The sequence below is a fragment of the Labrus mixtus genome, chromosome 23, assembly GCF_963584025.1.
Source record: "Labrus mixtus chromosome 23, fLabMix1.1, whole genome shotgun sequence".
NCBI classification, from domain to species: Eukaryota; Metazoa; Chordata; class Actinopteri; order Labriformes; family Labridae; genus Labrus; species Labrus mixtus.
The window spans coordinates 8,699,498-8,712,123 of record NC_083634.1 but is presented as its reverse complement, the minus strand read 5'-3'; the positions used below and the strand labels follow the sequence as shown (position 1 = coordinate 8,712,123).

Genomic DNA, 12,626 nt, shown 5'->3' with positions numbered 1-12,626 from the left:
CTGTGTTCATAACATCAAAAAAAAAGCCCAATATTCATACTGTAAATAGTGTGTGAAGTGGTCATTTATTTATTGATTAGAGATTATAGGGCTCTCATTAAACATTAACATTTGCTCCCAACACACACCCCTTACTCAGGTACCCATGCATATTTACAATCAAACCCATTTGGAATCCCTAATTTGCATCTCGCCTATAAACCATAATTTATGATGTCTCAGGCTCTTTTAAGGGTACACATGCCGTAAACATTCAAAAAGCTTTATAAATGATTTATTTCCATTTATTTGCCTGTATTACAATTTACTGCACTCGTTCCATGCAGAGACATATTACAGAAACACATGTGTAAACACGGGCATCTGCGTAGTCTCTCTCCCTCTACACATGTCTCATTAGCATAATCTTAGCTTGAGCATTATTCAATTTAACAGGACCCATCAGGGCTTTATGAGCGCTATATTTCCTGTTTACTTTGGCGGAGATGCAGGCGAGCGGCGTAGCTTTAACTGCCCTCCCTCCATCACTTCCCTCAGCCCCTTTCTCAGATGATTAGGATTCAAAGTTGCTCTGACAACAAACTTTTTCTATATTTCTTCTGGAAAGAAAGAGGAAACAGATGTCTCAATCCTTTTCTTGCTCACCCTTTTAGCGCTCCCATTTGGTTGCACTGTATGTGTGTCCACGTCTGAAAGCGTATGCGTGTGTGTGTGTGTGTGTGTGTGTGTGTGTGTGTGTGTGTGTGCTCTGGTTACCAAACAAGTCTGATAATGGCTTATGATTAAAGCATAAGCCAGGCTCTTAATGACAGCAGCAGATGTTATGAAGAGGGAACAATACTTTTATTTGTAAAGGTTATTTATACAGCCATTAGAAACACATCTGGCTGACTAAAACTCTAACCTTTTTAATGATGTGGACACATATAAAAAGTCATGACAGGTCGCATTGATAATGATAAAGTGTGAACAGACTCTCCAAACCAAAAGTGACACGCGCCACTTTTAGATTAGCACATACATCCCAGTTACAGGTCACGGCTCTGCCTCCGGAAAAGACTATTACTCCTCCGTCGCTAACACTCATAATGACTGCATGTTTCACTAGATTAAACTCCCTCCCTCTCACTTTTCTGCAACTTCCAGCGTTTCCCAGCATGCCTGCGCGCCGACCAAGCAGGGGACGCCTCACCTCTTTGACTGTCTGCCGCTCATGAATATTAACATATGCAGATGACACCCTTCTATCCGCAGCCTATCGCCGCGCTACAGGAGGCCGTAGGTGTCGCTTCCATTAAGCACGGCATTTTTGGTAATTCCACCGTGGAAGAGGACACTGTGAATTATAGCCCGACACCCAGACACATGTGTCTGCTGAAGTGGTATGGATATTACAAACCCCGCTCTGAAAGAATTAAAGCAAAAAGGAGTATGTTGGCTGGTGATAAGTCGTCGTTTTCGGGGGACTTCTTGGATTCATCTGCCTGTTTCGACAAGAACATTTCTAAGTCAGTTCTGACCTTCAAGTCCAAGTAAAAACCTAGGAAAGAAACCTTCCTGCTCCTTTCCTGTTTGCAACTTTCTTTTTTCATTGCTTGCTTCTACACCACTTCAATCTCTTTTCACACGTTCTTCCTTCCTTACAGACACACACACACACACCACAAGAATAGAGTTTTTAAAGACTTTTAGAAGGGTTTAGTTGCCAAGTTTGCAAGCGAGATGGGTTATTTTATATATATATATATATATATATATATGTGAGGGCTGGGGAATTAAGTCTTTCTCAGAGCACACAAAAGCCTTAAGGAGAAAATAAAAGACTACAGAAATACATATAGATAACTCTTTGCATGTTGAAAGGGCAGGGGAATCCTGTGCAGCAGGCTCCTCTGCACGGAGAAGCGCTTGTAAGCTCTGTCAAAACTTCAATCAAAAACAGAGCGTAGTTTCTACTACTGCATTCTGAAATCAGCACATACGCTTGCCTTTTGTGATTACATTCAAAATGAACAGCGTGTATCAATGTTTCACTAATTCCAGACCCATAAAACTGACCCATATACAATCTTGATGTAAAATCACAACTTTGCTGATATTAGCAATGTTAGCATGACAACATTGTTGGACCAGTCTGTCTATTTAAAGGTCACATACAATGTAAAATACACTTTAACAAGTTTTTCAAACACTAATTACTTGTCTCTAGTCTGTCTACAAACCCCCCAATTATGAGAAAAATCCATCATCTCCGTCTTTTGCCTGCTCCACTTTTCAGAAAATGTGTGCTCAAACAGGCCGTTTGGAGATTTTGACTTTGTGACATCACAAAGGGCAGTAACCCCTCCTTGACACTGCCACAGCTAGGTGTTTGTTCTGCCCTCTTCTCACCATAAGCAATTGGGCATGGTGCAAGAAAGCCAAAGCTACCCAAGTCCTTCTAGAGGGGGCGTGGTTAAACACAGCTCATTTGCATTTAAAGCTACAGACACATAAACAGCCTGTGCTGAGCAGGGCTGAAATAGAGGAGTTTATAGGTATGATCAAATACAGGATCAGAGTGGATTTTTAGCAAGAAACTTCACACACATGTTTTGGGGAGCTCTGAGACTTATTGAAACTATAACTTGTTGAAAAGGAGAATAACATGTGACCTTTAAATTATCTAAAATAGCCACATCACTATCATCTTTTAGTTCTTTAATATCATTTATAAAGCTTTGGACAAATCATGTGAACACTTCAAAATTGCAGATTAAAACAGCAGTAAACTGTCTGTGCAGAGGTGTATGACTAGTAGAGCAAGTATTGCTGCTAAATGGAACGGAAGGATCAATACAGCGCTTATCTTAACAAAACTGTTCAAACAAGTCAATTTGAATCTATTTACCTAAATTAGTTGTCTACTTCCTGTTTTCTCTTGATGATTTAACTACACTTCACTTGTATATATAGTGTCTTTTAAGGCTCTAAAGCTGCAGCATTGTCCTTTAAAAATGTGTTAAGTGTGTGTGTCATTGTTGTCTCCCTTTGTCCTTAAGTTGGTGTCTGCTCCCTGTGTCTCTTTCATAACATGCAATGTTCCCCTCTGTCGATGCATTGAGTTATTCTATCTTTAAAAATTCATGCATACTTGCAGGAGGGGAACTAGTGTGCTTCCTCACTACAACGTATGTAAATGTGAATGCTGTGACACATAAAACAAACTATATGACATAAACCTTTTAATATGCTGCTTCAGTCTAACGCAATATACAGGGGGATGGATCTTTAATGCATGGAAATGCTAATTTTCCAGAAGCCACTAAGTTTAGTCCAGTGCTTCTCAAACAGTTAGGTGCGCCCACAGGGGGTGCTGGTGGCCCAGGTAGGGGCGTGGGGCACATGGGCAAGACTTGATTGTCCACCCCAAATGCCGAGCTCAAGTCCTAAACTATGATTGGCTATTGGGTTGATAGAAAAAGCTTTAGAACCACTGGATTAGTCCATGACTACCTGTTCCAACCTAGCTCATCTCTGCAATCTCGTTTCCTGTGTGCCTGTGTTATATGAGGTACGGCTATGACATGAACACACTATTTTGAGAAAAAGAGTATGAATTCAGATTAAATAAAATAAGGAAAACCATAGCAGGGGAAAAGAACAGACTAAAGAAATAGCAGTGCCACATATACGAGAGACAAACAATTTAAAATTCAAGATTAAGATTCAGTAAAAGAATGTGTCTTGTGTCATGATGGTCTCTCTTTTATCCCAAGTTCTTCTGCTATTTCAACACCTTTGATTCTTCATATTTTCTTGCTTGCTTTCCCTCTATCTCTCTCCCTCCCTAGCGTCTCCTTCCCTCTGGGACTCCCATAATGCAGCGTTCATCTCCTCTACCTCTCTCTATCCTTTCTTCACGAGACCATTTGCCCGGCATATCACCGCACTTCCTCTGCCACTTTCTTTCCTCCTTCACTCGCTCTCCCTTTGGGACCTCCTCTAACAAGCATCTGTACACCTGCCTGCAAGAGAAGGAAGCGGTGGGGGGGGGGGGAGTGGGCGGGGTCACAGGAGGGCACACAAACACCCATGTCTCGCCTGTTCCCCCGACACGCGTGATAGGAGAGCGACTCAGCATTACCTAACTCCCCCCCCCCCCCCCCCCCCCCCCCCCTTGACACATCACCTTAAACACCCATCGGTGTAGCATTTAGAGGCTCCCTTGCTGAAATTGGCAGTGTGTTTTAACCATTAAGAAAGTGATACTCTAACCTCTGTACCTCTACTGAGTGAGAGAGAGAGAGAGCAGGAGGGAAAAGAGATGACCAAGGGGAGAGAGAGCAACAAAGATTAATAGCTGCCTTTTTGCTTCCGACAGCAGAGGTTTTGCCTGCGAGTGTGTGTGAGTGAGTATGGGTGAGTGTTTGAGTGAATGCATGGAGCATTATAATATGTGGTGAGTATGATCATATATACCCAGGAGGTTGAACGGTCATCACTTACTGACACACATCGTATACAAGACACATACATGACAGTTTCAAGACACAATGTGAATATCTGGACTACAAAACAATGGAGCTGCTGTACATTTCTGTTATAGAATGATTGACAGTATGGTTTCTCACATGTCCAGCGCATGTTGGGTCCACGTTTTCTTCGACCTTTCTTTTTGTTGGTCGTCAGTCTAAAACTGAAACAAAATCAGAGGTAGTTGCTTTGCAGGTTAAAGTCGGCCCTGTGTCAGATCTCTCACATCTCTACAGAGCTACAATAGCTTCTATGACGCTGCTACCCAGAAGTCCTGCACAACTAGGCCAAATGGTTAATTGATAAGCCCCGCCCACTAGAAGCCAGCACAAAAAAAGGGACTATTTTTTTGACCACTGAAGAAAATAGTTTAATTAACATTATCACTTTAAGAGAGGAATGACTCCCCAGTTAAAACACACAGAAACACATTGAAATGTGGTTTTCAAATCAAAATTTAAAGCTACTGTGAGTATTTTTTATCAGGTTATGAAACAAGCTGAAATGAATAGTGATGTCTCTATATGTGTTACAAAAGCAAGCAAGACCATAAGTGACCGAATTGACATCTTTGTATATTGTTACTTTTTATGCTTGTAACTGCTGCCACAGGGTAGTAGTCAAAGCACGCTAACAACGCAGCCATTTTTCAGGTTTTCTATTGAAAATATTCACTATGAGTGTTACATTTGATTGCCAAAAAAAGTAGGGTGGGATTTTCTGGTCAGAAAACACGACATGTTTGGGACAAGATCAGCAAAGAGATCCAATTTAGGGCTTTATCCACAAGGGGGCGCCAAAATGGACACAAACTGAAAGTTCATCACGTAAGCTTTAAAGATCAATAGATATCGACAAAATATAACCTGTCTGCGAATTTAACTTCATGGCTGTGAGGAAAACTATAATCTCAAAATTTTCAGCCCTAATTGATTTGAGACCACTGGGATACTCAACCATAGGTTGTAGTTTGAAACTGACACAGAAGTAATCAATTTGATTGATTTTCAGCTTACATCACATTGGAGTGGCAGTAGATCAGTCTGTAGAGACTAGGGTTAGGAACTGTAGGATTGCCGCTTCATTTCCCAGTATGGACCAAAGTATCCATGTTGGTCTGGTTGCTGGAGAGGTGCTAGAAGTCTCAGTTTCAAGAGTTTGTCACACTCTTGTGTTAGATTTCTTTGCAAAGTAACTTATCTAAGTTGAACTTTGTTTATTCTGTTTTGTGGAAACTTGCTTTCTCCATCAGCTGCCGTACGATGCACATTTGTGTCTGTAATCTTAATGCAATCATTTAGACTCCTAATATCAGTTCAAATTTCCTGCACGTTTGATCTACTCATTTTGTACAAATTTCTACAATACCATGTGTTCAGTGTTATTATATTGTGCTCTCTCATCAAGCAACAGCTGAAGAATAATGCTTTAAAACAACAACTATACTCATCATTGTTTTGAATGTAGCCAGAAAGTGTCAGGTTACATCGTATGCACATCACAACTTTTGGTCACTTAATGAGAAAGTTCAACCAACACCATGGTAACAGATTCCATTTTGAATATTTTAGGGCCTGCTTAACTCTGTGTGGGTTAATAAACTAAACGTTAGCTGAAAACTGATGAAGCTGGTCAAAGCTCAGATATTCAGCGCTGCCGTCTTGTTGAAGTGTGTTTTTACTGGTAGGTGTGAAAATGTCATCACATAAAGGTGTTTCTATGCCCGATTCCTGCATGCATGTACGTGTGTAAGTATGTGTGTGTATTTTTGTGAGGATATTTTCATTCCCTCATCTCTGACACTTGAGCCGTGTGTCTCTGGCAGCGCCGTGTTTTCCGTGGAGCTGTACCTGCAGACGGAGCGAGCGCTGGTTGTCGGAGCTGAGACGCAGGAAACGCAGCACGACTGGGTCCAGGCGCTAACGAAGGTGACACACCTCGAATATAACTCACATTTTAAAAACACACATTTCCATTACATCGTGTAAAAACTTAGCATTTAGCTTAAAAGTCACAAAGTTACCTGTACTTTGAACGCACCTTGTCCTCAGTGAGCCCCATGTTGCTCCTTTTGGGAAACAAGTGGTCTTACTATCTTTTCCTCAACATGCCAACCCGGATCCTGTAATAGCACCCCTCTTTTGTCTCTTCTATCCCAGCACACTGTTTCCCAGCTAGTGGGAGGTATAGCTGCATTAGTCCATATGCCTCTCCATCTGTAACATAGGCCTTCCACACCTCCATGTTTCAATTTGAATCGCAGAACAATGGCCAGACGGAGCCTCGCGGGAGGGAGGAATATGTTCTTGGAAGAAAGGGTTTATCCTTACACGGTGGAGGAAGGCTGCACCTGTTGTGTTGCATGTGTTGCGAAGTTTCACACTGTTCAATGTTAAGCGGAAATCCTGTGTGAAATCGCAGTGTTTCGTCCCGTGTAAAGTCGAGGGACTGGCGCAGAGAGACAGCGAGCTGATTGGCAGGCTGCACTACAAAGAGGGCCACGACCTGTACCACTGGAGGACGGGCTGGTTTATGCTGGAAGGCTCAACGCTGCACTTCAGCTCGGGAGATGAGGACGGAGAGGAGGAAGTCCTTCAACTCAAACAGCTGCAGGAGCTCAGTAAGCACACTGCTTCTTCTTCACTTCGCTGCTTTTCTCTCTCACACTCTTTTTTTCTTACTGCCCTCTTTAACAAAGACCATATGCTAGCTGAGTTCAATTAGTGGCATGTTCCCTGTCAAACGGAAAGGTGTGAACGTGCTAACGTATTAGCTTCCTCCATTTTTAATGTTCTACTGTATCTCCCTTCCCTAAAAGGTCAGCACTGTCAACAAAGTTAGCAAAGGGGCAGTTGTGCACATTAGGTGGTTAAAGTTCACCAAATTTAAAAACTCTGCAGGAGCAAATCTGCTATATTCCTAGAAAATAGTTCTTATCTTCAAAGCCTTGTTTTTTTTTTTTGCACAAGCTAACAGAAACACATTTGTGTAACCTGCTGCTAATTTTTCATTGTGTTGATCACACACACATGCTGACTCTCCTGTCAGCCTCTCGAAAGAAGTTAAAAATGCTCCTCTTTAGCTGTTTGCGTCATTTCTTTCCGCGGTGACATCTTGTGACAGCAGCTATTCTCGGCTGCTTGACACGAGGTTCTGATTCAAGTCTGTCTTTCTGTAGAGTGCATCCAGGAACTCTTCACTGTTCTCTCTCTTTGGAGAGTTGATTTTCTTTGTGGAAGCAGCACAGTGTACATGAGCCATCAGAAACTCAGTCAGGAAAAGATTTCACACAAGTTTTTATGGCTTATTAACTTTTATAAATCTGCTACTAGCCTAGCAAGATCAAAGGTACAATGAAGCGGCTAGCAGAGCGCTACATTATAGACTGACAAAAACACAGAGGTAGTCTTAGTGACGTCACCCAATGGTTTCTGGAGAGAGACACATTGCCCCTATGTTGGAAATGCTTTATGTGAGAGACTCGTATAGCATTCCCAATCTGGGGACAATGACAGTGCAAACAGGTAGCTAAGGAGAGCTTGTAGCCTCCTGCCAAACAGCTACAAAATGTCCAGTCATCAGTCAACCCGGCCATGCCCCGAATTGTGCACGTTTATGCAAATCCTGTAGCCATGACATTATCAACCTGTACAGTTTTTTTAAGCAACAAAGACATCAGCTATTGAGACAAAACCTTGTTTATTTTAAACCATGCTGCAAACATGTTTTACTATTGTGAAAAATTGCTCCCGTGGGGTAGGTGTTGGACAAAGTGATTAATAGCACGCTGTGGAAGCGGCCTGTTTTTAAATTCTCCACTGCAAAGATGCGACTTACACATGTTCAGGACAAAACCAGCAAAAAGAAAAGAGGTTACACTCTGTGCAAAATGGGTCGCAAAAAAAAAAATTCACACCAACTCTCCCCGATTTCTGACTCCATCCACTTTCCTCTCTCTACAGTAAAGCCCAAAAATTAATCTTAAAATGATAATATAATTTGGTATGGACCACGTTTTTATTTTTGTTAACCTTTATGGGCCCTCCCCATGTTGCGGGGCCCCAGAAAGTCTCCCCTTTACCCCCCCTTATGGACAGCCATGGTCACTCACAACTCACAGAAACTGACTTGTAAAATTGTCTCGATGAGCATTTGAAAAACTCAGTGATGAAATTAAAGCCATCTTTAACTTTCTACATGTCTTTCTTTCCATTTGATAAACTGTATAATGTCCAAAAAAAACCTAATTATCCATCACACCTTCCCACCACTTGCGTTTATGACTACTTAAAGATGTCAGTGGACGCATGCAATCCGCCAGCATCGGGAGACATTTCTTCTTTTCACACCATTACACTTCACTGTTGGATCGGTGCTTTAACTGGCCATGCTTAGTCCTCCAGTTATAAAATCCTCCTTTAAGGGGACAGGAGGAAAGTGAGAAGATGTCACAGAAGATGTTCTGTTAAAATGAGGGCAGGAAGGTCAGTGTTATATAATGCATCATCAAGCCAGAAGACATTTCCCTGAGCTGCAAAATCTGAGAAAAATAAAGAAAGTCTTGTTTGCCTTGAGCCTCATAATAATCAAAAATATTCACAGCATGATGGTGTCATGGTGGCATTCGTTCCACTGCCCACAAACATGAATTTCGCCAACATCTCTACATAACTGGCAAACAGGAGTTACATAAAGGACAGTCTGTTCACACATACTCTGGCAGATTGATCGATTTCAGCAGTGTGATGTGCGAACAGAAGGAGCGGAGAATCAGTGGATCTTTTTTTCTTAATCCACTTTACTTTCCACGGCGTGGATCAAACCGCGCAGAGGGCTGCCTCGTCTCTTCATCTTGGGCGGGGTGAAGAACCCGCAGTGGTGCTCGGTCCCCTCCCCCCCCCCCCTCCTGCTCTCCCCAAAACCATATTTGTCACAGTCGGGGAGCCGCTAGCGCCAGAAGGGACTATTTTTATGTCAGGGGGATGGAAGGTTCAGGAGCATTGAAGTGGATTCCTTTAGGAATCACAATGTATGACATGGGATTAACTGTTATTCTCTCTGCAGTGACACCAAGCGCATGAAAGGGGCCATGGTGCAACAACGACGGGGTTTAATAAATACACTTTTTTCAATTAAAATCACTCCATGTATCCAACACACAGCTATGCATCAGGGCTTCAAAGCAAAGGGTGATGCAGTCTGCTCCTGGATGTTATGTCTGGAGGCTGTACGTTATAACAGTTTGCCCACTTTAGAGAAGCAATCAGAAGGCTCTACTGAAATATACTTTAAAAGATTAACGAACACATTGTTTGAATGGCACACCTGATCAACCAAGAAGAAGAGTTTCAATTGCAGGATAGGCCTTTCACTCTATCACACTTGAGAGTCCACCATTCCAAATCCTTCCAAGCATATCAGAACAGAAAAAAACAACTCACAGATTTGTACCATAATTATCACAAGACGTTTTCAATAAGCAAAAACAGTAAATATATTAAATATAGTATGACATTGAGATTTGTATTGGGCAGTGGTAAGCGCTGTTGCCCCACAGCGACGAGGTTCCTGGCTCCAATCAACGTTTGGACAGGGCCTCTCTGTGTAGAGTCTTAAATTGCCCGTAGGTGTGAATTTGAGAGTGGCTTCATATTTCAGCTCTGTGATTGACTGGCGACCAGTCCAGGGTGAAACCCCGCCTCTCGCCCAATGACAGCTGGGATCGGCTCCAGCACCCCCCGCGGCCATGCGTCCATGCACGGAACACAGCGTTATAGATTGTGGATTGATGGATGGAGATTTGTATTATTTTTTAAGGGTTTTCTACCAGTTTCCACATTTTTATTTTTTTTTTCGGCTCCCCTAGCTGAGGGTCCTTATCTTAACTTATGGAAGCTGTACAATTTTGTCTATGAGATACAGCCTTTCCTACATTGCATGTTTGAAGCAGGAAAATCAAGGATTGGGTGATAAGCTTTTACTCAACCTTCAGTACACAAGCCGACACAGCCAGTGCAACTTTTCCAGGTATTCATTTCCCCATAGAAGTTCTACCACGTTATAAAAGCTTTCTCTGAAACACAACTGTTTGGGTTGGAATTTGTGTCATTTATTTTTTATTTTTTGTTTTGTCCCACTGGAATCGAGTGACGGGTCGGTTTTGAATATGTTGGCTCAAATATTAGAAAACATTTTGACACTTTGGCTTCGTCTGATTCATTCATTTAGAATATTCGGTTCAAGGGAATTGGCTTTTTTACTTTTTTTATGCTAAGAGTTAAGACATTAAAAAAAAACACACCTCTACTCAGACTCCTCTTGAAAGGCTCCACATGCCACACATTTAGGAAATCATTCAAGTTGAAGCTGTGTCTTTTTGAATAAAAGCTACTTGTGATTTCAAATACCTGTTTTTTTTTAGATATTTAAAAGATGATTCAGTTTGTCACAACCCTATCACAGGAAAAGTTCATTTCATTTCCCGATTGCTAAAATATTTTCTTAACTTTCTCATGTAGTCAGAATCATTTTGTGTCGATTTTAAAGCCCTTAATAACCTACAAATGATATAGAGATAAATAAAACGTACAAGCAAACAAGCATCAGAGAAGAAAAAGGAATCACTATCCCCGAAGATCCAGAGTGCACTACCTTATGAAAAAGGCTTCCCAGGGGCTCAGCTGTGTTCTTCAGAGAGGATTCATCTTTTTGTGATGTCTCGTGTCAAGATGTCTCCTGCACAAATAACCAGAACCAAAGTCAAATGAATGTAAAATGACAGATACAGTGGGATAATCATTAACCTGTCACAGTGCACAAATCAGCCTTCCCTCCCCCGAACTCTGTGAAATGAACGCTTTTCAAACAAGATAAGCACATTAGCATGAAACTCATTCTGTGACATTTCTCACTGGATTTCTCTTAAGGCAGTGACTAAAATACAGAGGGGGAAGTTAAACCCTGCCGTCAAGCTCAATCATCTGAAATGTACGAGAGGAAACGGCACGGTCCGGTACAGGAAGAAGTTTTACACAACGAGGCAACACTGAGGTTTTGAGATTCATTTTTGTGATATATGGAAATTAGTGGTTCATTTGTGAATGCGGAGGTCCCCGGAGCACAGAGGGAGGGCTGCTCTGACGGGGGGGCAGGAGGAGGCAATGAAACCCAGGTAGTGCATCATAAAGATGCACAGAGCCCCGGGCACGGCGGAGCAATCACAATAATCGCTCAAAATCAACTGGAGAGAAGCGTGTAGACTCACGGTGTGAATCTGTCTGCCTCGCTGTCTCTCTCGCTCTATGACTGACATGTTGTCTGTTTTCAGTCATTCTACTGTATATGATAACGTTGTACTACTAAAGTCCACACAACCGTGTCCAATGAGCAGGTTATAGTTTATAATAAACAGAGAAGTGAGGGTGACGCACTAATCATACTTTAGAGCTGTTTGGACAGCATCCGTTTTTTTTAACAGAGACTACAGTCACTAGTCTAAAGAGTTGTTCACACACATCACTGGTGAACTGAGTTACATTGAGCCGGTGATAAATTGAAGTTTCTGTTTCTTCACTGAGCGGCTGTGGCTCAGAGGTAGAGTCGGTCGCCTCTCAAACGGAAGGTCAGGGGTTGGATCCCCAGCTCCTACAGCCACATGTCCGATGTATATTTGGCCAAGACACTTAAACACAAATTTCAGGGTTTATAAGAGTGTGTGAATGGGATTAGCTAATACTGATGGACACTTCACATAGCAGCCTCTGCGATCAGTGTGTGAGTGTGTAGATGTGACCTGAAGTGTTAAAGCCCATTGAGTAGTCAGAAGACTAGAAAAGCGCTATTCAAGCTCAAGTCCATATACCTCTGTGCACATTGGCACACTCTCTCATTCTAACTCGTCTGTATGAGCTCTCTCTTCCTTTCAGACGTTGTTCTGCAGTTCAGTTAAAGAATAATCAACTTCAACTCCAAAATAAAGAGAGAAACATTGTTGAAAACCTCGGAAACACCTCAACATGCGCGCAACCGTTGAATATATCTACAGTAAATCTCTGACCTGAAGTATCACTCTGCAGGAAGTATCAGTTAGTAGATTTAAATGTTTTTATAAG

General features: G+C 42.0%; 1 protein-coding gene across 1 annotated transcript in view; it reads left to right on the top strand.

The window, feature by feature from the left end:
* The window catches only part of arap2 (ArfGAP with RhoGAP domain, ankyrin repeat and PH domain 2), a 142,365-nt gene that overhangs the window by 94,737 nt on the left and 35,002 nt on the right, over positions 1–12,626 (top strand). The window contains exons 17-18 of the mRNA XM_061032084.1: positions 6,341–6,443; positions 6,937–7,135. Of these exons, the coding sequence (XP_060888067.1) occupies positions 6,341–6,443; positions 6,937–7,135 (302 nt within the window). The remainder of the gene's footprint in view (positions 1–6,340; positions 6,444–6,936; positions 7,136–12,626) is intronic.